Below are 24,548 nucleotides of genomic sequence, written 5' to 3'. Positions count from 1 at the left end.
AAAGCAATGAAGAAATGAGGAGAAAATGCCCTTTCTGAGGGGGAGAGGGAGAAGCAGGGGGCCTGTATTTATAAAGGCAAATGACTATGGCACTTTTTTATTTCCTAGAAAAATAAAGTTTTTTTTACTTGAGTGTGTATTCTTTAAAGTAGAGCCCCGACCCATGGGGATACTGTACTGCAGAATGTGAATATCATCCTACTTGTGGCTTCCTGCTTCATGCCCCGTGGCCACTGAACATTATAATCAACCTATTAACTGTTCTTATTCTAAACATCAGATAAAATCAATGCAAGGGGAGTAATTACTCTGTCACAGGACACGCTGTTTAAGCAAACAAAAAAAAAATCCGTAATACAAATCTTACATCTTATTTTCGGTCAACAGTTCACTGTGGACATTGGGCACAGCTGTTTTCTTTCCCATCCCTGGTCTCATCCTGGTGGATCTCCCCTCCATTCGTTCATTTGTTTACTTGTTTTCTCTTTTTTTAGCAGGAAGACACCTAATTTTATTTAGTGCTAGAGGCCCGGTGCATGAAATTCCCTCAGCCCAGCCTGCCCCCTCTCACAGTCTGGAAGCCCTCAGGGGATGTCCTACTGACGGCTTAGGCCCGCCTAAGCCTCAGTCTGGCCACCCTCTGCAGGAGGCAACCAGGCTCATCAGGAGAAGATGCCACCCCCATCACCCCGCTGCTGCCGCCACTGCTGGCCATCATAGCCACCAAGGTGTTTTCATCAACACGGACTCCAGTCCCTTCACCACAAAAAAATGACAACTTTCTTTAGGCATTTTCAAGATGTCTCTTTCATAAGATATGACAGTCCTTTCTTTTTTTTTTTTTTATCCTCACATGAGGATATTTTCCCATTGATTTTTAGAGAGCATGGAAGAGAGAGGGAAAGACAGAGAGAAACATCAATGTGAGAGGCACACTTCAATTGGTTGCCTCCTGCATGAGCTCTGACTTGGGCCCCAGCCAAGGAGGAGCCTGCAACCTAGCAACATGCCCTTGATCACATTTGAACCCAGCCCCCTGCGGGTTTGTGTTTCCGCTCCGGCCCCAGCAGCCCAGCGCCACGGCTGCAGGGCTGGGGTTGGGGGCCAGCCCCCCTGCGTGTTGTTCTCTCTGGCTCCAGGGCCAGGTGCAGGCTGCCCTGTCTGTTGTTCTCTCAGGCTCTGGGTCCATGCCAGGCCCCTCCTCCTGAGCTGGTCATGACCATTACGGTATCCCGGCCTAATATGCATATTACCTCTTTATAAATATAAATATATGTCTATATATTGTTTCCATATTTTATGTGTACTACGTTAGTGATTGTGTTTTATAAAGTCTCCCAGGTAACCCAGGGGATCTTTGTGTTTGAGAAGTACTGGTCTAAAGGAGAAGTCCAAGGCAGACCTGAGGATGTAGGGAAACCCGCTGGAATACTTTTCACAAAGACTGGCCTCCTGCCTCCTTTTTTTAAATCATTTTTTTATTTTTTCATTACAGTTGACATACATTATGTTAGTTTCAGGTGTACACCCCAGTGATTAGACATTATAAAACTTACTAAAAGATTACCCCAAAAAATCGCATATCCATCTGACACAGTACTTAATTAGAATATAATTGACTATATTCCCTATGCTGTACTTTCCACCCCCATGACTACACTATAAATATTAATTTGTACTTGTTTATCCCTTCACCTTTTCCACCCATTTCCCCAATCCCCCTCCCAACTGGCAACTGTCAAAATGTTCTCTGTAACTATGAGTCTGTTTCTGTTCTGCTTGTTCATTTATTTTGACTTTTAGATTCAATTGTTGATAGATATGTATTTATTGCCACTTTATTGTTCACAGTTTTATCTCATTTTTCTTCTGTTTCTGAAAGAAGACCCATTATCATTTCATGCACTACTGGTTTGGTGGTCATAAATTCTTTTAGCTTTTACTTGTCTGTGAAGCTCTTTATCTGACCTTCAATTCTAAATGACAGCTTCACTGGATAATCTTAGTTGTAGGTCCTTGCTATTCATTACTTTGAATATTTCCTGCCATTCCCTCTGGCCTACAAAGTTTCTGTTAAGAAATCAGCTGACAGTCATATGAGAGCTCCCTTGTAGGTAACTAACTGTTTTTCTCTTGCTGCTTCTAAGAGTCTCTCTTTGTCTTTAATCCTTGGCATTTTAATTATGATGTGTTTTGGTATGGGCCTCTTTGGAATCATCTTGTTGGGGACTCTCTGTGCTTCCTGGACTTGTTTGTCTATTTCTTTCATCAAGTAATGGATGTTTTCTGTAATTATTTTTTCAATTTCTTGCATCCTCCCCGTCTTCTTCTGGCACCCCCACAATGCAAATGTTGATATGCTTAAAGTTGTCCCAGAGGTTTCTTACACTATCTTTATATTTTTATATTCTTTCTTCTTTTTACTGTTCTGATTGGGTGTTTTTGCTTCCTCATATTCCAAATTGCTGATTTAATTATGAGCAACTTCTATTCTACTATTGACTACCTGTAAATTATTCTTAATTTAAGTTCATGTATCCTTCATTTATGACTGGTTCTTTTTTATGGTTCCTAAATATTTTTCATGCTGTTGAAGTTATCACTAAGTTCCTTGATATGCTCAGTAAGTTCCTTGAGCATCCTTATAACCATTGTTTTAAACTGTGTATCTAGTAGTTTGCTTGCCTTCATTTCATTTAGGGTTTTTTTTTTCCTGGATATTTCTCCTGTTCTTTCATTTGCAACATGTTTCTTTGTCTCTGCATTTTGGCTGCTTCCCTGTGTTTGTTTCTATGTATTAGGTAGAGCTGTTATGTCTCCCAGACTTGGTAGAGTAGCCTTGTGTAGTAGATGTCCTATAGGGCACAGTGATGCAGCCTCCCCAGTCACCTGACCTGGATGCTCCAGGTGTGTCCCTGTATGGGTTGTGTGCACTGTCCTGTTGTAGTTGAGCCTTGGTTGCTGTTGGCATGACAGGGAAGAATTGATCCCCAGGCCAACTGGCTGTGAGGACCACCTTTGACTACAACTGAAGAGCTTCTGTGCAGATGACAACCCTACAGAGCAGGGTTCACTTCAGTGGGACTTTGGAGCTCACCAAGGCCACCCATTGAGTTTGTGACTCATGGAGGTGGGTAGGGTTGTAATCCAGTGTGCTCTGAAGCTATCCACCAGGTACACTGGCTCTGGGGCCTCCCAGGAGGTACAAAGTCAGCCACTGCCTGTGCCCTGCCTGGGGCCACTGGGCATGAGCTGATGGGCGATCTGAAAATGGCTGCTACTTGTGATGGGCTTAGAGGTGTCCATAAGAGGCCAAACTGTGAACCAAAGTGGGCTTACACTGGTGCTGGGCCTGGGGCCATTTAGCGAAAGGTACAGAGCACACTGAGGCCAGCTGCTACTTGTTTGAGAGATTTTAGAAAAGTCAGACGCATGAACCAAATGAGGCCAGTTGTATGGAAAAGGCTTGGAAGAGTCCACAAGTTGGGTGGGGTGGGGTCTCAGGGAATCACCAGAGTGGGATGAACAGTGTAAGCAAGACTGATGAAGACTCAGATATGGCACCTGCGTGTGACTGCTGTGCTGGGGAGGGCTTAGCAAAGGAACAATGGCCTCTCCCAGCACTTTGTCTGGGAGGAAGCTGCCCCCCCACCCCCAACCCCAGCTCTTGCCCTAATGCTAGACAATTTAGTTCTTCCCTGTATATGCTTTGTTCCTTTCAAGCTGCTACCCCATTGCTGGAGCTCTGAGGGAATAAGTCCAAGTAAGTCCATGTGTGGGCCCTTTAGGAGGAACTGCCTGAGACTCCAGCAGCCTTTGTTTTTCTCAGCCTCAATCACCACTGGTTTTTACAGCCAAAGTTATGCGGACTTCTCTTCCCAGCACTGCAACCCTGGGCTGAGGGGTCTGGTGTTAGGGTGGGACCCCTCACCTCTCAGAGGGGGACCTCTGCAGTTAAGATATCACTCTCCATTAAAAACTGCCACAGATGTGTGGGGGACCAGCTTGTTCTGTGCCTCTGCCCCTCCTACCAATTTTGATGGGGCTTCTTCTTTAATTCCCTATTTGTAGGACTTCCATTCAGCTAGATTTCAGGCAGTTCTGAATGATGGTTGTTCTGAATATTATTTGTATTTTTTGCCATGGTTCTGGAAGGATTCTAGTACTGCATTTACTTATGCCACCACCTGACCAGAAGCCCATTTACCGTTTTGATTAAAAAAAAAAAAATGTTTGAGACACCTTTTGGGTCCTCCTTGCCCTTTTTGGGATCAGACTAAAAATCAGGGCCTAAGAAAATAGTCAATTTTAGACTCTGGAGTAAAAGCTTACAGAATCCATTCAAAGCATTGAGTAAATATCTTAAATAGCCTTCCAAATGAGATCATTTCCCACTGAGAAGCCAAAGTAACTGAGTTGAACTGAAACTGAAAAATAATCCAACTATTGCAAGGACATATTCATAACATCACTCTTGCTGATCATCTTCCAGATGCCCGAAGGTTCAGTTCACATTATTCAATGAAAATGTGACAGAGAGGTCTGTTCCAAGTGAGCAGCATCAATAAATTTCATGTGTCTTGATGGGGCAAGGAAAAATCCATCTCAAATTCGCCTACTAATTTTTTCAGAAACTATATAACTTACTTATTAAAAACACCTGCCCTATAAAACCGTTTAATATTATAAGCAGTATGATGTCTCTAAAATTATAAACATTCATAACAAAAAAGAATAATATAGTACAAACAATACAACCCACATTTGTTAAAGTTAATGATAACTAAAGGCAACAAATATAGGAACGTATGTGTATCCTTGCCAGTAAACTTTAAACTCTGCATGTAGATTTAAATTCCTTGAGGGCAGGGACTAATTCTTACTCAACTTAATTTTTTTTTTTAATCCTCATGGGAGGACATGCTTAGAGAGAGGAAGGAGAAGAAAGAGAGAGACAGAGACAGAGAGAGAAAGAAACATCAATCAGTTGCCCTCCATACCTGCCCTGACAGGATCAAAGCCACAATCCAGGTATGTGCCCTGAATGGGAATCGAACCAGTTACCTTTCCCTGCACAGGGCGATGGGCACTCAACAAGCTGAGCCACTTTGGCTGGGTTCAACTTAATTTTAATTTGTTCAAATGATTCCCTGCTATAAAATTAGGTCCTAGGCATACAACTGTGAACAGAGCTTTACATTGTAGAGATGGTGACAGTAACCTCAGAAAGTGTTAAAAATTTTAATTTTAAATGTTTAAGGGACAAAAGGAAAACAAATATAGGGCTGGGACAGAAGTGCAAAACTGGGATACCTAGCTAGTTTGTTAGATAGAGGGTCGTTGGAGGCCAATCTGAGAAAGTTACATTTGTGAGTTAAGCAAAGACTTGAAACCTGAGAAAAAGCTGATCTAGCAGAGAACGGGAACCAGGCCCAACCCGGTTTGGCTCAGTGGATAGAGCATCAGCCCACAGGCTGAAAGCTCCGGGTTCGATTTCGGTCACGGGCACCCATCTCGGTTGCAGTCTGGATCCCCAGCCCTAGTCGGGGCATGTGCGGGAGGCAACCAATTGATATGCCTCTTTCACATCAATGTTTTTCTCTGTCCCTCCTCCTCCCTTACACTCTCTCTAAAAATCAATGGGGAAATATTGAGTATTAACAAAAAACAAAAAAAAGGAATGGGAACCACACATGCAAAGGCTTTGAAGTAATCTAAGGGTCTGGGCTTCTTTAAAGATGGCTAAAACATAGAGAGCATGCTGGAGAGAAGCAGTCTAAGATGAGACTGGAGATACTAAAGTGGGCGGAGTCATAGAGGATCAGGTGAGAAGGAAATTGCCTATTTGAGTGCAAAGAAAAACTGATCTGCTTTGAATTTTACAACCACCACTCCTACTGCTCCATGGGAGAAGGGATTGGTAGTAGGACAAGAGGAGAGCAGAGGGAACAGTTGAGAGGAGTCTAATAATCCCAGCAAGAGGATGTAAGTTACTAGATCAGGTGGCTGCACTGGCCATAGAGAGATGTGGACATACTAAAACTAAGTTTTGGAGGCAGAATCAACATGACTTCCCTCCAGGACCAAAAAGGTAGGACTCAAATATAATTCCTAGGTTACCTGAACCAGCAACTGTATATTCAAGTGCAGGTGTTAAATAAGCATTTAGATACTGAAAAAAAAGCTGAAGCTCAACAGAGAGGGCTAGGCTATAGCGATTAATTTAAGAACCATCAATAAAATTTACAAAGTGGGTTTTTAAACCTGCATGGGTTTTGGAAACCCAGATCTTCTACTTGCTAATTTGTGTCCTTAGGGAAACTACAGCTTTCTCACCTATAAAAAAGGGGGGAATCCTATTTTTAATTGGATTGTCCAGAAGAGAGGCCAGCAAACTTTTTCTGTAAAGGGACAGATAATAAGGATTTGGGGCTTGGCAGCCATAGGGTCTCTGTCAAAATAGTCACTTCTATCATTGTACCATGAAAAGAGCCATAGACAATATTCAAACAGATGAGTGGGCTTGTGTTCAAATAAAACTGTTGAATTTTTTTTTAATTTTTTAAAATATATTTTATTGATTTACATTTTTTTTTACAGAGAGGAAGGGAGAGGGATAGACAGTTAGAAACATCGATGAGAGAGAAACATCGATCAGCTGCCTCCTGCACACCCCCCACTGGGGATGTGCCCGCAACCAAGGTACATGCCCTTGACCGGAATCGAACCTGGGACCTTTCAGTCTGCAGGCCGACGCTCTACCCACTGAGACAAACCAGTCTGTATTTTTTTTTAAAAGGCCATAGTTTGCCAACCCCTATGTTTAGAGCAGTGGTTCTCAAAGTGTGGTCCTGGACCAGCAGCATCAGGGTCACCTGGAAATGGTTAGAAATGAAAATTCTGGACCTCACCCCAGACTTACTGAGTCAGACACTCTGGGGGTGGTCCAGCAGTCAGTATTATAACAAAGCCTGTGGGTGATGCATGCTAAAGTTTGACACCCTCTTGTCAAAAAAAATAAAGTATATATTCTTTATTATTATTATCAATGCATATCTCTTATTATTATTAACCTGGCTCCTAGAAGTTTACAGTTTAATTCCAAAGACAGAATCAAATGCTGGATACCTATGGTGTGTCGATCAGCAGAGAGATAGCAAACTCTTGTTAAACTATGAGGTGGACTTACATAAGAACACTTGAGAAATTACGTGAAACTAACTACACCAATCCAACAAATGGTGAAGCTGAACTCTGGTGTATCTTTTATGTAATAGTGTAGTAAAGGCAGGGAAGTAAAGGATGAAAGTCTATTTGTAAACTTTATAACTACTTTTGTTTAGAATAAAAAACATTAGGGTATGTATTTAAGAAACAGATACAACCATGAATCTGGATATATTTTATTGAACCATAAAGTATATAAATACTACAAAGTATTACAAAGTAGAAACTATTAAAGTGTATTTATTGTGACATAAAAGTATATCATGTACTATGAAGTATAAAATATAAAGATAATGCATCTTACCATCATTATACAACATATACAATAAAGCAAGGGGCATAGGCACCAAGTTGTGCAATCTTAATTACCTTGGGTTGAAGAGAAAAGAATATTTAAATTTTAAGGCTAGCTAGATAAAGCCCAGTGACCCGATGGTCTGATGTATGGTTCTGTAGGAGTTCAAAACAAATGATTCCCTCCCCCACAAAAAAACCACAGAGTCCACAGTAACTCAGCGTGCTGAACCTGTGTTATATATAGCATCCAGTGCCATAGTAATGTGTTTAGAAAATAACATCTTTCATCATATTGAATTTAGGTTGTTAGTATAAAACAAATGTTACTGGTTTTATACTTGTGTTTGTGGGTATTTTGTAAATTGGTTTTGGTTTTAGAGTTGTTTAAAAGCTAGAGCTATAAGTATATAAAGTTTATATCTACATTTTTGTGAACATAAAGTAACAGTAAAATAATTATGTTAACATCTTAATTTACATTTAAAAGGATTCTGAACAACCATAAATTTGGAAATCTCTGAGTTTAGACTTTCAGATGTTATTTATTATGTCCCTGATACTCTATGATTAGATGACAGAAAGGGAAAAAATATGGGATTAGAATTTTGGTTGTTTAATTTCAGATAACCTTGATACACATTTTTGCAATCCCACCAAAAATATATTAGAGTTATTATTTTTTAAGTTACTGATCTATTCCAAGTTTCATTTCTTATAAGTGGTTGGGATGGAAGGATTTCCAAGTAATAGGATCTTCCTGGCTAAATATAGAACCTAAATTTGCTGCTCTAGTTCTTGTATTTTGTAGATGCCCTTAACCAGTTGGATAGTCTTTACTTTGAAACTGCTATGGATTTTCACAAAAATTTCAAAAAATTCTCAAATTTTAAAATCACAGAACATTGTACTATCAATATTATGTAACTTGTTAGTAATTTGTTGTCTAAATTCTAAGTCAGTGTTTCTGGCTGGGCAAATCAAGTAGTCTTGTACCTCACAATTGTACCTTCATACACATTTTCAGTAATAAGTTATATAATCTGAAGAAATACATTTATGGCTTGGCCTTTTACAAACCAATAAACAAATCTGTTTTTAGGCCCTAGATGGTTCCCAGCTTCTTCAATTCACCTCTTGCCCTGGTGTTAGCTATTTAATTCCCTTTAGCTGGGCAGCCCAAGCGTTTTTCCTGAGTTTACCAGAAATTAACTGATTGTCTTGGTTCTCCAAATATTTCTTCCCCTTAGGAATCTGGTAGCATGCTCTTTGTGCCTGCCGGGATACTTCATCACTCTGTGGTGGACAGCCCTGATTCTGTTGCTCACTTTGAAGATCACCGAATGCTTGTCACCTAACTCTTTAAATATTGTGCATTGTCTGTTGGATTGAATTTCTTTCCAGTTATGAAAGCTGGCCTTCCCTCTTCTATGAGATGGTCTGCTCCTGTCCCTTCCTGTTGGCTCCTTGCAAGGCTGTTAACCATTGTGCACTGCTTTTATTTTAGTTTTCAAGTAGATTTTTGCAAAGGCCTATTGGCATGTATGGTGGTTGTGCCCTCTATATTCATCCATAATTCTTTTTTTAATTAAATTTATTGGGGTGACATGGGTTAATAAGATCATATAGATTTCAAGTGTGTACATTTCTATGATACAAAATCTGTATACTGCTTTGTGTGCCCACCACTCACAGTCAAATCATCTCATATCTAATCACCTTTTATCTCATCTGAAGCAGGCTCAGATTTCTGTCCAGAGTTTTAATAACAATATTAAAGCAATAAGAAAAGGGATGATATTGTATTCTATTTCTTGATAGCCCTTTATATTTTAAATTCCCCATTGATCCTAAACATTTTCCAGTGATTTAGTAAAAGGTTAGCAGGTTAGCTTCAACAGCCTAACAAATCATGTAGACTTTTTTCTTCCTATTAAAAGAAAAGTACATACTGGCATAACTACATCCAAGCATGGATTCAGCATTAATTATTATTTTACAAAGTTAATATGCCTATTTAACTGTGGAGAATTTCAATATAAAAGTGGGGAAAAATACAAATACTCACTTATATATAGAATCTAAAATACTTGATCTCCTTATATATAGAATCTGAAAATGTCAAACTCATAAATGCAGAGATAAGAATAGTGGTTGCCAGGGACTGGCAGATGGGAAAAATGGGGTGATGTTGGCCAAGGGACACCAACTTTCAGATATGCAGGATAAATAAGTGCTGAATATCTAATGTACAGACAGCATGGTGACTATAGTTAATAATAATTCATTGCATACTTGAAATTTCCGAAAAGAGAAGATCTTAAGTTTTCTCACCACAAAAATGATAACCCTGTGAGGTAATGGATATGTTAATTAGTTTGATTTTGGTGATCATTTCATTTGATGCATATATCAAAAAATCACAGTGTACCCAAAATATACACAATTTTTATTTCTTAATTATACCTCAATAAAGCTGAAAAGAAATAGTGGGTAAAAGTGATAACATAAACGTTCATAACACTAACAACTAAAAACAATTTTTCAACAACTGCATTCTAGCACAGCAGATAAGAGAACAGACTTTAGAATCTGTCTGCCTGGACTGGAATCTGCTTCTATTATTACAAGCTTTGTGTCCTTGAGGAAATAATTTAATTTTCTATACCAGTTATGTCATCTGTAAAGCGGGGGAGAATCCTGGTGTACACTTTCTACATGGTTGCTGTGAAGATAAAATGGGACAGCCTAGGAAATGCACTATGGGCACTGACATCACCCAGCAGGTGCTCCATAATGTTAACTTTTAAGGAAATGCATTGAAAAGCTCAGACAGACATACTATGGTGTACAGTACCGCACTACAGCATTAGAGTAACAAGCCAGAGACATCCTTAGTCAATGCCTCCCAATGAGTTCTTAAATTTGTATTAATATTTCATGTAGACCATATTTCAAGCACAATCCTTTTCCTGGTCAATTATTCTGAACATACTAAATTATAATTAATCTGCCCCTCATTTTATATCTAAGTAACTGCATGCTGACTTGACTCAGACACACTAACATAGCCCAAATGAAACAACGATCCAGATGATTTGACAAAACAAAGGCCCTGGGATTAAAAAAAAAAAAAAAAAGGAATAAACAGAATTGTTTGCAATAATTATTCAGAGTGGCCATTGTCTTACTCACCAAAGTGTTAAATCTTTATTTCTTTTTGCCTGATTTTCTTAACAGCTAGTATATCAAACATGCTGAATATTGTCATTTCACTAAATGCAAGTAAATAAAGCTTTGAGTTTTGCAAAAACTCATCTTAATGTAACATTAGGATATATTCCCCCACAAGTTGTTTAGTCCCTCTGCAGAACTTAAAACTTTTGCTTGAAAGGTAAAGTTTCCATTCAACATATGACTAGTCTTATGATGCCTGGCAGAATACTGTCTATCAAGAGAAGAGATGCAAAGCTATGAAGCAGAAAAAGAAGAGTTTCATTAAAATCTTCTGTAGTCAGATATTTTTCCTCTTCACACTCACCTTGAACTTTCAAGTCTGAGAATGATTGTAAAAATAACCAAAGGAACATTGTGGTCATATAATCAACAAACCACATGAACAACATCATTGACAGCCATGGTTCTAAAACTGTGGTCCCCGGGCCAGCAGTCTGAGCATCATCTGGGAAGTTGTTAGCATCACAAACAGGGTGGGATCCAGCGGTCTGTTTTAACAAGCCCTCCAGGTGATTCTGACACAGAATCAAGTTTGAGCCTCTGGTTTATGGCACACAAGCCCTGATAACAAACAGCCTCAATCTTCATTAAAACTCTCCTTCACAACTGGGAAGCCTGGGCACACATTTCTACCTTCCCCAAGATATCACAGGCAAGATTCTACCAGGAGCCAGAGCACATTAACCTCCACCTCAGATCAGCAGGAAGGGAGAGAAGAAAAAAATGACTACATCAAACATAAAGAGGGGTCTACCTGTCCAGAATAGCAAACTACTCAGTAAGCAGAGGGAGAATTGTGGGAACTTCCACATTTCTATTTCTCTACTTTCCTGACTAGTGTATTCACAAAGCTACTAACCGTCAACTATGAGAAAGAACTGAAAAATAACCTTTTTTGAAATACATCAATAAAAATTAAGTTGAATATTGGTTACCTGAATAAAGCTCAGAAAATATGTTCTTAGAAGCTTCAAGAAATATATACATGTGCTCACTGGTTAGCATGTCAGCCTGTAGACCAAAGAGTCATGGGTTCCATTCCCAGTCAAGGGCATGTACCTCAGTTGCAGGTTCCCCAGTCCCAGGTGGAGGCACATGCGAGAGACAATCAACCAATGTGTCTCTCTCATGTGGATGCTTCTTTCTCTTCTCTCTCTCTCTCTCTCTCTTCCTCACTCCCCCCTCCTCCCCCCCTTCTACTCTCTAGAAATCAATGGAAGGTGAGGTGGCTCCAGACCTTCCTGATGGGTCATAGGCAACTTTAAAAAGTACATAAACAAAATCAATGAAAATTACAGAAATTAGCCTGGCAAGTGTAGCTCAGGGGTTGAGCACTGACATGAACCAGGAGGTCAGGGTTCGATCTCATCAGGGCACATGCCCAGTTGGTTGCCAGCTCGATCCCCTGTAGAGGGCGTGTAGGAGGCAGCAAATTGATGATTTTCTCTCATTATTAATGTTTCTATCTCTCTCTCCCTCTCCCTTCCAATCTCTGAAATCCAATAACTGAAATCAATAAAAACATTTAAAAATTATAGCTATTATGTTTTTATCTTTTAAATGATTGTTCATGCTATAATTATGATATTTAATTTTCCTGCTAAGAGTCTCATGCAAATGATAATTAACTCTAACAATGTTTATAAACACTAACAGCTCTTGCTTTTTATAATCTATAATAATAAAAGTGTAATATGCTAATTAGACTGGACAGCCAAACGACCTTCTGGTCGTCCTTCTAGACGAAGCTGGGGCTGTGAGGGCCAAGCCCCTTGCACGAATTTCATGTATCGGGCCTCTGGTATGGTAAAATACACATGATATAAAACAATTTCTGCTTTTTAGTAGGAAAATTGAGATAATGCTATACAGCCTCTTTCTAAAAGTAAAGATAAATATTTGAAAAATTTTAGTGACCCATTCTAGATTACAGGTAGAGAATTCTTGGATCCCGAACCAGTTTTACAACTCAATTTATGCCAGTGGAATTTTTTAAATATATTTTTATTGATTTCAGAAAGGAAGGGGGAGAGAGAGAGATAGAGATAGATAGAAACATCAATGATGAGAGAGAATCATTGATCAGCTGCCTCCTGCACGCCCCCTAATGGGGATCAAGTCCGCCACCCTCGCATGTGCCCTTGACTGGAATCGAACCTGGGACCCTTCAGTCCACAGGCCGACGCTCTATATCCATGGAGCCAAACCAGCTAGGGCACCAGTAGAATTTCTTAAAGTAAGAAGAGTTAAGCACTTTTACTAGTTCAAATATCCAAGTTTTGCTGAAATATGCTAGGCTGACAATTCCCCTGTGCTAGACTACACAAGCTTGAGTAAACGGGAACCAAACTGTGTTGGCATATATTTGATCTGGAACTGGTTGGTTTGCTCCCAACTCCCACCTGGCTTTGCACCTGGGGGAAACAGCTCTGTACTAGGCCATTTCCACTGAGGGCTCCTCCAGACACACATCCTTAAATTGCCTATGACCCATGGGGAAGGTCTGGAGCCAGAGGGCACGTCACTACAGCAACTCCCCAAAACATACCCAAGTGCTTCCATCTCTGAGGTCACATGCAGATCCATCGCCAAAAAGATGTGTGAACAGATATTCTGCAAAACCTCATCATTTTAAATATAGAAACCAGTAAGTGGTTTCTGTCTTCATCTCAGTGACTCGGCGGGAACACAAACTTTGCCATTTAACCTAGTGTCCAAATGTCTCAGTTCACCCTTATCGATCTAAGTTTGTACTTGTTATGCTTGTGTAATCATTAGTGGTGCCCCCTTTCTTCATGAAACCTGTCCCGGATTAAACAATAAATTATAGCCCTAGCTGGTCTGACTCAGTGGATAGAGCATCGGCCTGTGAACTGAAAGGTCCCAAGTTCGATTCTGGTCAAGGGCACATGCCGGGTTGCGGGCTTGATCCCCAAAGTGGGACATGCAGGAGGCAGCCGATCAATGATTCTCTCTCATCATTGATGTTTCTATCTCTCTCTCCCTCTCCCTTCCTCTCTGAAATCAATAAAAATATTTTTAAAGTAATTAAAAAACAATAAATTATATAGTCATCCTACAGACAGGCCCATTTCAGAAAAGGGACAGGCATGAGGGAGAAACCAGAGGCAAGATTATTTGGGGATGTTTGCAGACCCACTGCTCTAGGCTACCTTCCACACTTGTTCAGTGACTGAGGAAAACACTTTGGAGAATCTATTAACAATTATCTTTTTTAAAAAATATATATTTTATTGATTTTTTTACAGAGAAGAAGGGAGAGGGATAGAGAGCCAGAAACATCAATGAGAGAGAAACATCAAAGCTGGGACCTTTCAGTCCGCAGGCCAACGCTCCATCCACTGAGCCAAACCGGCTAAGGCTATTAACAATTATCTTGAAAGTCCAACTAAATAATTCTCTTCTTCAAATGTAGAACTCAGGGGTAAAGCAAACAGCACGTCTTTTTCCTTCTGATTTCAAGGGTGCCCAGACCACCCAGAGTCTACTCTATGAGGCATACTGCTGCATGGTAATAATGTGGTGAATCATCCCCCTCAACAGGTGATGAAAAATCATCTCTTACCGGAGTTTTACTTAATAGATTCTTCCCCAAACATGTTTCCAATGTTCCCTACTATGAGAATCATATGAAATGAATTCAGATACTCAAAAGGATATGTGGCAAACAGCACACAGTGTCTGATGACTGCACTTGTCCATTCAACAAATATTAATGCCAAAGACTGAAAGTGGCAGTCCTTAGATCTCTGAAACCAGCCCTCAAATGTGTTTTATATGGCCCAGAGAGGATTCTTAAATGTTTAAGATATTTGCTAATTCTTTAAAATGTGGATGTATTCATCAAAATCCCAATTTCCACTTTCTCTTGGGAAATCAGAAGCTCTGGCAACACTGGATTTGTAACCTGTTCACTCAGTTTCTAACTGGAGCAGAATAGCACCTTAAAAAAGGACTCCCCCTATGTAGTCCTCCACAGTCCTCACTCAACCCTCTTCCCAGGCATTTGAGTTTATAACCCCTGATTTATGGTTGGAGATAACCCCTACAGGGACAACATCTGGCCTTTCAAAATAGCAAACAGAAACCCATTTCTTTAGATAATCTATTCTCAACCAGTGTGCTGAAATAATTTTTAAAGCATGCAATACCTGACTATTTAGGGCACTGACCTCTTTTCCCTTAAATTGTCAAAAAATAAAATAAATAAGACAACAACCAACACAATAATAACTGTCTAGTGTGAATTAATCAAAAGTATACCTATTTTTTGTCAGATCAGCAAAAAATACATATTTTTGGGCTACTGCAGAATTTTAATTAGTTTATGTGTGCCATGAGATGAAAAAGGTGGAAAAATCACTGCTTTAGATCAAAGACTCAACTGGGAAATAGCAATAAATAGGAAATGTTATGTTTGTGTGTTTTTTATCGAACAGACACATAGCTTCCACTGTTCCTACATGAACTAAAGGAGGACATGAGCCTAAGCATATTATTATTATCTGTAAAGTAAACAGCACATTCAACCTCTAACACCTAAATATATGATGAAGGTAAATAAAAGGGGATGTTTTTAATTGACTATCAATAAATCCCAGAGGCACTCATGTTGCACTCTAATTTCACAACATAGGTGAAAGATTAAACGTTTTTTAACAAATAAGCATGAAATGCAAATTATTTTAATCATGTTCAGCATCTTAAAATAATTTGTAGTAAGATATCATATGTAATAAAAGCCTAATATGCTAAATGTCCGGTCAACCATTCAACCAATCAACGCGTAATCTATATATATAAAAGCCTAAGCAACCGTTACAACCGAATGACAAGAATGACTGGAACAACCGGTCGACCAGTTGCTATGACATGCACTGACCACTAGGGGTCAGATGCTCAATGCAGGAGCTGGCCCCTGGGGGTCAGTGCACTCTTACAGCCAACCTCCCGCAGCCCCTCCCTCCAGCTGGCCAGCCCCCCTAATGGCCCCAATTGGGGGGCTGGCTGGCCAACATCCTGCAGTCCCTCCCCCCAGCTGGCTAACCTCCCACTGTCCCTCCCCTCTGCCAGCTGGCACCCAATAGGCCCCCATTGGGGGGGGGGGGCTGGCTGGCCAACCTCCCAGGATCCCTCCCCCTGGCCAGCCAGCCCCCCCATAGGCCTCAATCGCCTGCCAGACCGAGGGACCCCACCCATGCACGAATTCCTACACCAGGCCTCTAGTCTTACCATAAATATAACAGTGGTCACATAAGTTAAAATTGCTCTCTTCACTTTGGGAGTTCTGTTAAACTAGCTTACAAAGTGACTGACAAAATCTAAGACAATGAGCTTTTCTTTTCTTCAATTCAGCCTCAGGCTGTTTGTGAAATTCTACTGGACAAACAGAATGTCTTTCAATTACAGGTATAAAATAATAAAAAATTTTAAAATTAAAGCCTTATTTACCAGTATAGGCTATTTTTCTCATCTGACTATTCATTTCCCAGATACCAGAGGAACAGCCACATGGTGCAACTGAGACTTTATTTATTTATATTTTGACAACACTGTTTTTCCAAAGGATCTAAAGTACCATGCAAACATTAAATAACTACCTCTAGAATAGCAGTTCGGGGGCTTTTGATGTGGTAAAAACTCTTCACACATTTTTAAAGCCTGTTTTCAAAGACACAATCACTATGGTAAAGTTTTGTTTAGATTACTCTTGCCAGTAGATAAAAATCGCGCTAGATTTTAAGGAAGTAAAAATACACTATTTGGTAACAGGCACCTCGATTTAGTAAACTCTGGAGAAATTATCTTAGAAGACAGATTTCGACCTCTTCTGAGACACTGATTTTTAACCCACCCAAGTAGGTGTTGCTTCTGCCTCCAATTCGCGTATAAAAGCATTTTCAACAAAACTCTTTCCATGCAACATCTAAACGCAGATTCGTCCTTGGCCAGGAATCTGACAATATCTAGTAACGTTTCCTAAGCCGGCTCGAAACAGCCTCCCACACCGAGACCCGCAGGTGCTTCTGTGACTAGGATGCGACCATCCAAATGGGTCAAGGGGCAGAACTCCACCAAGACCAAGCAAGAGTGAGCGCGGGACCTCCAGAAACCCAACCCTCTCCTGCGTTCCCTCTTAAACACACACACATGCACACACGCAAGGCACTGGCCAGGCGTGTTCTCTGCAGTCACACTCCGGACACCGCGGTCCTCCCTGGACGCGCGCTGCTCCCCGCATCCTCCCGGGGCACGCCCGCTCCTCCTCCGTCCCGGGACCACTCTGCCTCCCTCCCTTTCGCCTGCTTCGGGTCTCCGTCGGACCCCGCCACCCCACCCCCAACCCGCCCCGGGCCGCTGGTTTCCCGACTCTGGGTCTGGGGAGCGCGACCAGCTGGCGCTCAAACGCGCCACGTGCAGAGCGCGCACTAGCAGCGGGACCACAGCGGATCCCCAAAGCAGGGAGCCGGCGCCGCCCGCCCCGCTCCTCTCCCCGTGGGCGCCGGACCCTCCCCCGCGCCCTCGAGCCGCCGCCTTGCCTGATTGGGGTCTGTGGCGCGGAAAACGTGGCAGGCCATCTGCGACTCGGGGTCCTCGGGCTGCGCCTTGATCAGGTAGGCGAAGTAGGTGAGGTCGTGGCTGTTGTGGATGAAACGCGAAATGTGCTGCGCCTTGTGCTCGAAGATGAACACCGCCGAGCTGGGCTGCGCGGCCGCGGGGCCCGGGCCCCCCGCCGCCCCGGCACCCGGCGCGGGGACGCAGCGGAGAAAGGGCGCGCTGAGCACCAGGAGCACCTCGCGGGGTGCGGGCGCCCCGCAGCCGCCCGCCTCGGGCTTCTGGCTGCGCCGACGGATCTCGGCCATGAGCCAGGGCAACATGGGCAGCGTGGTCCTGCGGTCCAGGCACGACCCACCCACGTACCACAGCCGGAACATCTTGTCGCCCGGCTTCCCGGGGCCCGGCTGCGCCGGGGCGCTCGGCTCGGGCTCCAAGGGGTGCGGGAACGGCTCGTCCTGGATGCAGCTGGGGGGCTCCATAACTCGCGCTTCACTCGGGCTCCGAGGCGGCCGAAGAGGCGCGCCGCGCCCCAAACTCGCACACGGAAGGCGCTGCCGAAACTGTGCCAACTGCCTCGCCGGGACCCCGCGCCCGCCGCGGCGCGACCCAGAACTCGGCGCTCAGCGGGCCTGCCCCCTGCGGCACTCTCCCGGGCGCAGCTCCGAGGTTCCGGCGGCGGGCACCTGGGGAGCTCCCGGCCGCTGGGCTGGTGGGAGAGGGAGGGTTAAATCGTCATGCTCCTTTCTCCGGCTCGGGCCTCGGGGCCGGGCTTCCCGCTTCCTCCGCCGCCGCTCTGCTCGGTCGGAGGACGACGCCGAGGATCCCCCGCCGCCGCCGGGGGCCGCCTCCTTCAGCGCCGCAGAGCCGCTGCGGCCGCCGCGCTCGCCCGGGGCCGGCTCGGGAGGCTGGGCAGGGAACGGGCTGTGGGCGGGAGGGGGTGTCTGGGGGCGGAGCTGACTCCTACCAGGGTGACCGGCTGTCACCTGGAAGGTCGGGGCGGCGGGGCTTCCACGCGATCGGTCTCCCGAAAGGGCCTGCGAGAACTATTCGAAGGGAAAATAACAAAAACAAAACGTGGCCTCGTGGGGGTCGCTCCTCCTCCGGGCGCCACGGCCCAACTCACTGCTCCTCCTCCAACTGTTCCCGTCCCTCCCTCGCTCCTTCCTTCCTTCCAGGCTGCTTCTTTAATGGGGCTGCTACCCCGCCTCCCGTCCTACGAAAGCATAATTGTGAAGTCGCCCCTCCGCCTCTTCCTCTGGCCCCTTTCCCAGCCCGCCCCTCCAATCTGCCCCTGGGGCAGCAGCCCTGCGCCCGGCGCGGGCACTCCCCGGGCCAACACGGCCTCTCTCAAGTCGCCAAGATCTCTGGCCCATTCTGGGCATCTCTACTGCCCCCTGGAAAGGGGCCCACTCTCAATGGGGCGCTGGGATTTTTTTTTTATTAATAGTATTTGCATGGTTTCAATCCCTTCTAAAGATTGCATAATTTCTGAATCTTATTTCCTAATGGGAAAAATGCTCGTGTTTTAAATCATAATGTCACAATAAAATATTGTAATTCTAATTTCTCATAAAGCTATAACACTGTATAAGAAATATGAGTCTTCCTAGCTCTTAATGCAGCCAGTTTCTTAAAATAAGGAAAATTCATGTTTTAGTCATTATGTACTCAGTTCAAAGCTAGTGTAGAAACTTCTCACCCTTTAATATGTAGTGACATATATTTCCAAGGACCTTAAAAAAATTTTAGGGATAATTTGGTCATTCTAATTTTAAAGAAGTATTTTTTATTCATTTTAGCAAATTGGACTCTTCTCTTTTTACTCTTACTGAATTATAATTAATTAGATAAGAGGTAAACAAAATAAATGGGAAAAATACTAAAAATCCCCAACTTTTAACAAAGTGCTTATAGGAAAAATGAAAACCCAGGTTGTTGGGGTTTTTTTCCTCTCTCTCTCTCTCTCTCTCTCTCTCTCTCTCTCTCTCTCTCTCTCTCTCTCTCTCTCTCTCTCTCTCTCTCTCTCTCTCTTTCTCCCCCTTAGTCTCAGTATCTATAAAACCCAGGGAATATTTTTTATCCTATTTATGGAAGATCACTATAATCAACTGCCTTTATTCCTATGCTGAATTTATGGGTGCACCTGATAGCTCTCTTGTAAATAAGCATCTAAACTCTAAGATAGAGACATTCATTGCTTAGTTTAGTCATTTGGTTTAGCTACTCCACCATAGGTCCATGTCTTCAAAAAGTGGTGAAAAGTTCTTGGAATATGGGCTGAAACCTTCTAGAACCCTACCAGAAACTCTCATACAGGCCCATTTCTCTAGGCCACATACCTGAGATCTAAAAAGAAAGAAAAAAACAAGAATCTGAGAAAAGCATGAAAGTCTTGTAGGTTCTACCAAATCAACCAGCTTTGCAGCCAGGACCGAATTTGGAGCCCCAGCAGGCCATCTCCTACTAGTAAAAGAAAGAGAAGCAATAAACAGCTTTCACTTACTGACAAAAAAGAAAAAAAAGAAAAAAAAAACAGAAGAAATTTCTTTTATTACATGACATCCTAAGTGTGATTGCTTCCTGCTCTGGAGTGCCCTTTGCCCTTTCTTTGTAGCTTTTGTGATGTTTCTCCTACAATGCATTAATGAATATTATTACTGTCTACAAATATCTGATCCTCTCTGCCTCCTGATACATGGGAAGATAGCTCTTCCCTGCCCTCTGAAAGTTAGGCACAGTCATAAGACTTGTTTTGGCAGTGAACATGTGGCAGGATAGTAAGAAGTTGGGGAAATTCCTTGACAAGTGGAATAAGGGAAACAGATAAAATAATTAAACAAGGCCAAACAAGCTGAGCAATTTACAGCCAGCTAATGAATCACAGGGTTTTATCTTCCCCAACCAAATACACTTAGGAGCAAATGGTTTATACATTCCAGACCAGCGGTCACCAACCTTTCGGACCTCACAGACCACCAGTGGTCCGCAGACCACCAGTTGGCGACTGTTGTTCCAGACCATCCGGGGCCAGATGGTCCTGATCCCTCTTTGTTGAAGTTCTTGGTGACAGTCTTTGAAAATAAAACTAACCAGAAAATAGTCCCTGACCCCTCTGTACGCACATTTTGATGAATCAGCATATTGAAGGAAATATCTGGAAGGCTACTAAATAGTCTGTTAAGGCCCTCCCCTAGGATTCTGGCTAGCCAAAGAAAGATAAAAAGCCTCAAGATAAAGGACACATATCATGCTCTTACTAGAGAACACCCACACCTTGTATCTCTGTTCTTTTTCTCTAAGGGACCTCACGAGACTTACAACCAGGGGAGGAATGGGCAGTGGCAGCTTGTCCAGGGTTTAATGCCTGATCCTGTCTCCAAAGCCCCCTTTTCTCTGATTTTCCAGTAAGCTAAAGCAGTCCATCCTAGGCTCTCCTGTTACTTCTTCTGGGCCCTTCCTTGTTTCACTGTCTCCAGCTTTAATAAACATACTCTCAAAATCACCTGGACCCATGTTGTGAAATTTTTCCTGCATGAATTCAAGAACCCACACACTACTGGCTGGCCCAGGGTTGACCCACTTTGAGCCCAGACCCTGTCCTATAAAAAGCAGAACTGACTTGGGTAACAGTTTGAGTAGAAGCATTAACTTGCCAGTAGTCAATGATCCAGCATACTCTTGCTCTCCAGTAGCCATCATGGAAACATGCCCATATAGAAGTTCCTCCTCATCAATGCAGCCCAGAATGCTCAGTCGACACAAGGATGACCGTTGTCCTGGAGAACCTCCCAGGCCCACAGCACACTTCTTATGAGTGAAAAATAAACATTTTGTTCGGTTAAACCACTGAGATTGTGGAGTTGTTTACTATTTGGTGTTAATCTCTCCTAGACTATTGAAAAAATATATTATACTATCCTAATATGTAAAAAACCAGGGGCCATCATGACCGAAACAACCAGGGGGACGACTGAACAGCAGGTTGCATGAGGCGACAAGGCCAGCAGGGGGGTTAGTGAGGGATGACCAAACAACTGAACAGAAGGCTGCATAGGGAGACCAGACTGCAGGGGGGTTAGTGAGGGACGACTGAACAGCAGGCTGTGTGGGGAGACCAGGCCAGAAGGGGGGGGCAGTTGGGGGCAACCAGGACAGCAGGGGGGCAGTTGGGGGCAACCAGGACAGCAGAGGGCAGTTGGGGGAGACCAGGACAGCAGGGGGCAGTTGGGATTGACCAGGCTGGCAGGGGGGGCAGTTTGGGGTGACCAGGCTAGCAGAGGGGGGCAGTTGGGGGCAACCAGGCTAGCAGAGGGGGGCAGTTGGGGGCAACCAGGCTGGCGGGGGGGCAGTTGGGGGCAACCAGGCTGGCGGGGGGGGGCAGTTGGGGGCAACCAGGCTGGCAGGGGGGCAGTTGGGGGCAACCAGGCCAGCAGGGGGGCAGTTGGGGATGACCAGGCCGGGGGGAGGGGGCCAGTTGGGGGCAACCAGGCTGGCAGTGGGAGGCAGTTAGGGGTGATCAGGCAGGCAGGCAGGTGAGCATTTAGTAGCCAGTGGTCCCGGATTGTGAGAGGGATTTCCGACTGCCGGTTTAGGCCCGATCCCCAGGATTGGGCCTAAACTAGCAGTTGGACATCCCCCAAGGGGGTCCCAGATTGGAGAGGGTGTAGGCTGGGCTGAGGGGACCCCCCCCCCTCCGAATTTCGTGCACCAGGGCTTGAGTAGTAGATAATACATTGTGTCTTTTGTTACTTGTTTTATTATCATTTATACATTTGACTAATTACATTTATGAATTAGATGGTAAGCTGTCAGTTTCTTACCACCATTGTATCTATCATCTGCAGAAACATAGAGAATTGCATGCACATAAAAAGTGCTCAATTAAATATTTGATCACTTGAACTTAAAAAAGATAAGAAAACAAGGTACAATTTTTAAAAGATTTGGTAGATATTAAACACAATATGCAGATCTGTTATGTTTACTAAATGGTGGGGCCATAAATCAACTTCAGACACCCAACACTTTCACACTCAACCTCACACTTCCTTCAAAGAGGACCAAAGAATATGCTCATGGAAAGCATTTCCAACTTGCAAGAAAATGTCCTGGATAGTCTTCTAAGCACTTCTACCTATTACCTCCAAATTGAACAAATAGAATATATATAATTTTTTATTTATTTAATCTTACTTTTTCTGTAATATCCCAGTCTAAATTAATGATGTCAGGGAAGACCAAGGTGGCAGTGTAGGTAAACACCAGTACTCACCACCTCCCACAAACACATCAAAATTACAACTAAAATATCGAACAACCATCATTCAGAACCACCTGAAATCTGGCTGAATAGAAGTCCTACAACTAGAGAAGTAAAGAAGAAAGCACATAGAGACTGGTAGGAAGGGTAGAGATGTGAAACCCACATTTATTTAATCAAGAGGAGTATCTAGGCTGTGGAGGTGGGCTGTGAGGAGCAAGGAGTGGCACCCACACACCAAACTCCTCAGCACAGGATTCCAGTACTTGGAAGAGAAGTCCCCAAAACTTTGGGCTATAAAAATCAGCAGGAATTATGGTTGAGTGACATAGAGGTTTCTGAAGTCCCAGGCAGTTCCTCTTAAAGGGCCAGCATACAGACTTACTCAGACTTACTCCCTCTGTTTGCAGCAGCTTTTCCAATTGTGTGTCCTGGCTCAAGCTTCAGACACTCCTAAAATCTTTCAAACAAGCAGCAGCTGACCTCCGCATGCCCCATTCCTCTCAGTAAGAGGCCCCAGGCCAGGCATTAGCAGTAGCCTGCTTGATTTCACAGCTGGGCCTCTCCTAGGCACTTCCAAACCCAACACAATTAGCAGCCATCTCTGTAGCTCTTGGCAGGTGGTCCCAGACAGGGTACAGGCAGTGGCTTACTTTGCACCTCCAGTGGGAGGGGGGCCCCGCAGGGCACAGAGCCAGTGCACCCAGTGGACAGCTTCAGACCATGACAGATTAAAATTCTGCAATCTACGAGTGATACACTCAAGGGGAAAACTTAGTGAGCACCAAAGCCCCACTGAAGTAAGTTTTCCTCCATAAGGGTGTCTTCTGCATAGCAGCTCTCCTACTGTAGTCGCAGCTGGTCCTCACAGCCAATTGACCTGGAGGGGAATTCCACCCAGTGATGCCAACAGCAATCAAGGCTCAACTACAACAGGACAGTGCACACAACCCATACAGGGATGCACCTAGAGTGCCCAGCTCAGGTTACTGGAGAGGTTGAACCACTGGGCCCTACAGGACACCTAGTACACAAGGCCACTCTACCAATTCCAGGAGACACAGCAGCTCTACCTAACAAGCACAAGGAAGCAGCCAAAGATATGTGGAGACAAAAAAATGTCACAAATGAAAGAAAAGAAGAAATCTCCAGAAAAAGAACCAAATGAAATGGAAACAAACAAACTACTAGATACAGAGTTTTAAAAAAAATGGCTATAATAATGCTCAAGGATCTTAATGAGAGCTTCCAGGTACTTAGTGAGAATTTCAAGGATCTTAGTGAGAATTTCAAGGGACTTGATGAGAATATCAAAGACATAAAAAAGGACCAGTCAGGAATGAAGGATACACAAACAGAAATGAAGAATAATTTACAGGGAATCAACAGTAGAGTACAGGATTCCAGGAATCAAATCAGCAATCTGGAATATGAGGAAGCAAAGAAAACACCCAATCAGAAGAGCAAAAATAAAAAAGAATAAAAAAATATGAAGAGAGTGGAAGGAGCCTCTGGGACAACTTTAAGGGTACCAACATTCACATCATGGGAGTACCAGAAGGAGAGAGAGAGAGAGAGAGAGAGAGAGAGAGAGAGAGAGAGAGAGAGAAATATTGAAAACCTATTTGAAGAAATAATGACAGAAAACTTCCCCTACCTGGTGAAAGACATAGATTTACAAGTCCAGAAAGCACAGAGTCCCAAATAATAGGAACCCAAAGAGGCCCATACCAGGACACATCACAATTAAAATGTCAAGGGTTAAAAGATAAGGAGATAATTTAAAATCAGCAAGAGAAAAGCAGTTAAGTTACCTACAAGGAAGTGCCAATACAACTGTCAGCTAATTTCTCAACAGAAACTTTACAGGCCAGAAGGGAGTGGCAAGAAATATTCAAAGTGATGAATAGCAAGGACCTAAAAGCAAGAATAATCTACCCAGCAAAACTAT

General features: G+C 43.2%; 1 protein-coding gene across 3 annotated transcripts in view; it reads right to left on the bottom strand.

Annotated features, from left to right (window-relative positions):
* TBC1D4 (TBC1 domain family member 4) overlaps positions 1-18,211 on the bottom strand; it is a 196,706-nt gene extending 178,495 nt beyond the window's left edge. The window contains exon 1 of one of the 3 annotated variants that reach the window (XM_036301318.1): positions 17,319-18,211. In XM_036301318.1, coding sequence (XP_036157211.1) covers positions 17,319-17,816 — 498 coding nt within the window. In that variant the 5' untranslated portion in view covers positions 17,817-18,211. The remainder of the gene's footprint in view (positions 1-17,318) is intronic. The other 2 variants (XM_036301317.1, XM_036301319.1) reach the window with 2 other exon arrangements.
* Between the last annotated feature and the right edge of the window lie 6,337 nt (positions 18,212-24,548).

This window comes from Myotis myotis, unplaced genomic scaffold (assembly GCF_014108235.1).
Source record: "Myotis myotis isolate mMyoMyo1 unplaced genomic scaffold, mMyoMyo1.p scaffold_m19_p_3, whole genome shotgun sequence".
Classification (NCBI taxonomy): Eukaryota; Metazoa; Chordata; class Mammalia; order Chiroptera; family Vespertilionidae; genus Myotis; species Myotis myotis.
The sequence above is the reverse complement of the archived record's forward strand: the minus strand, read 5'-3'. Positions and strand labels throughout refer to the sequence as shown.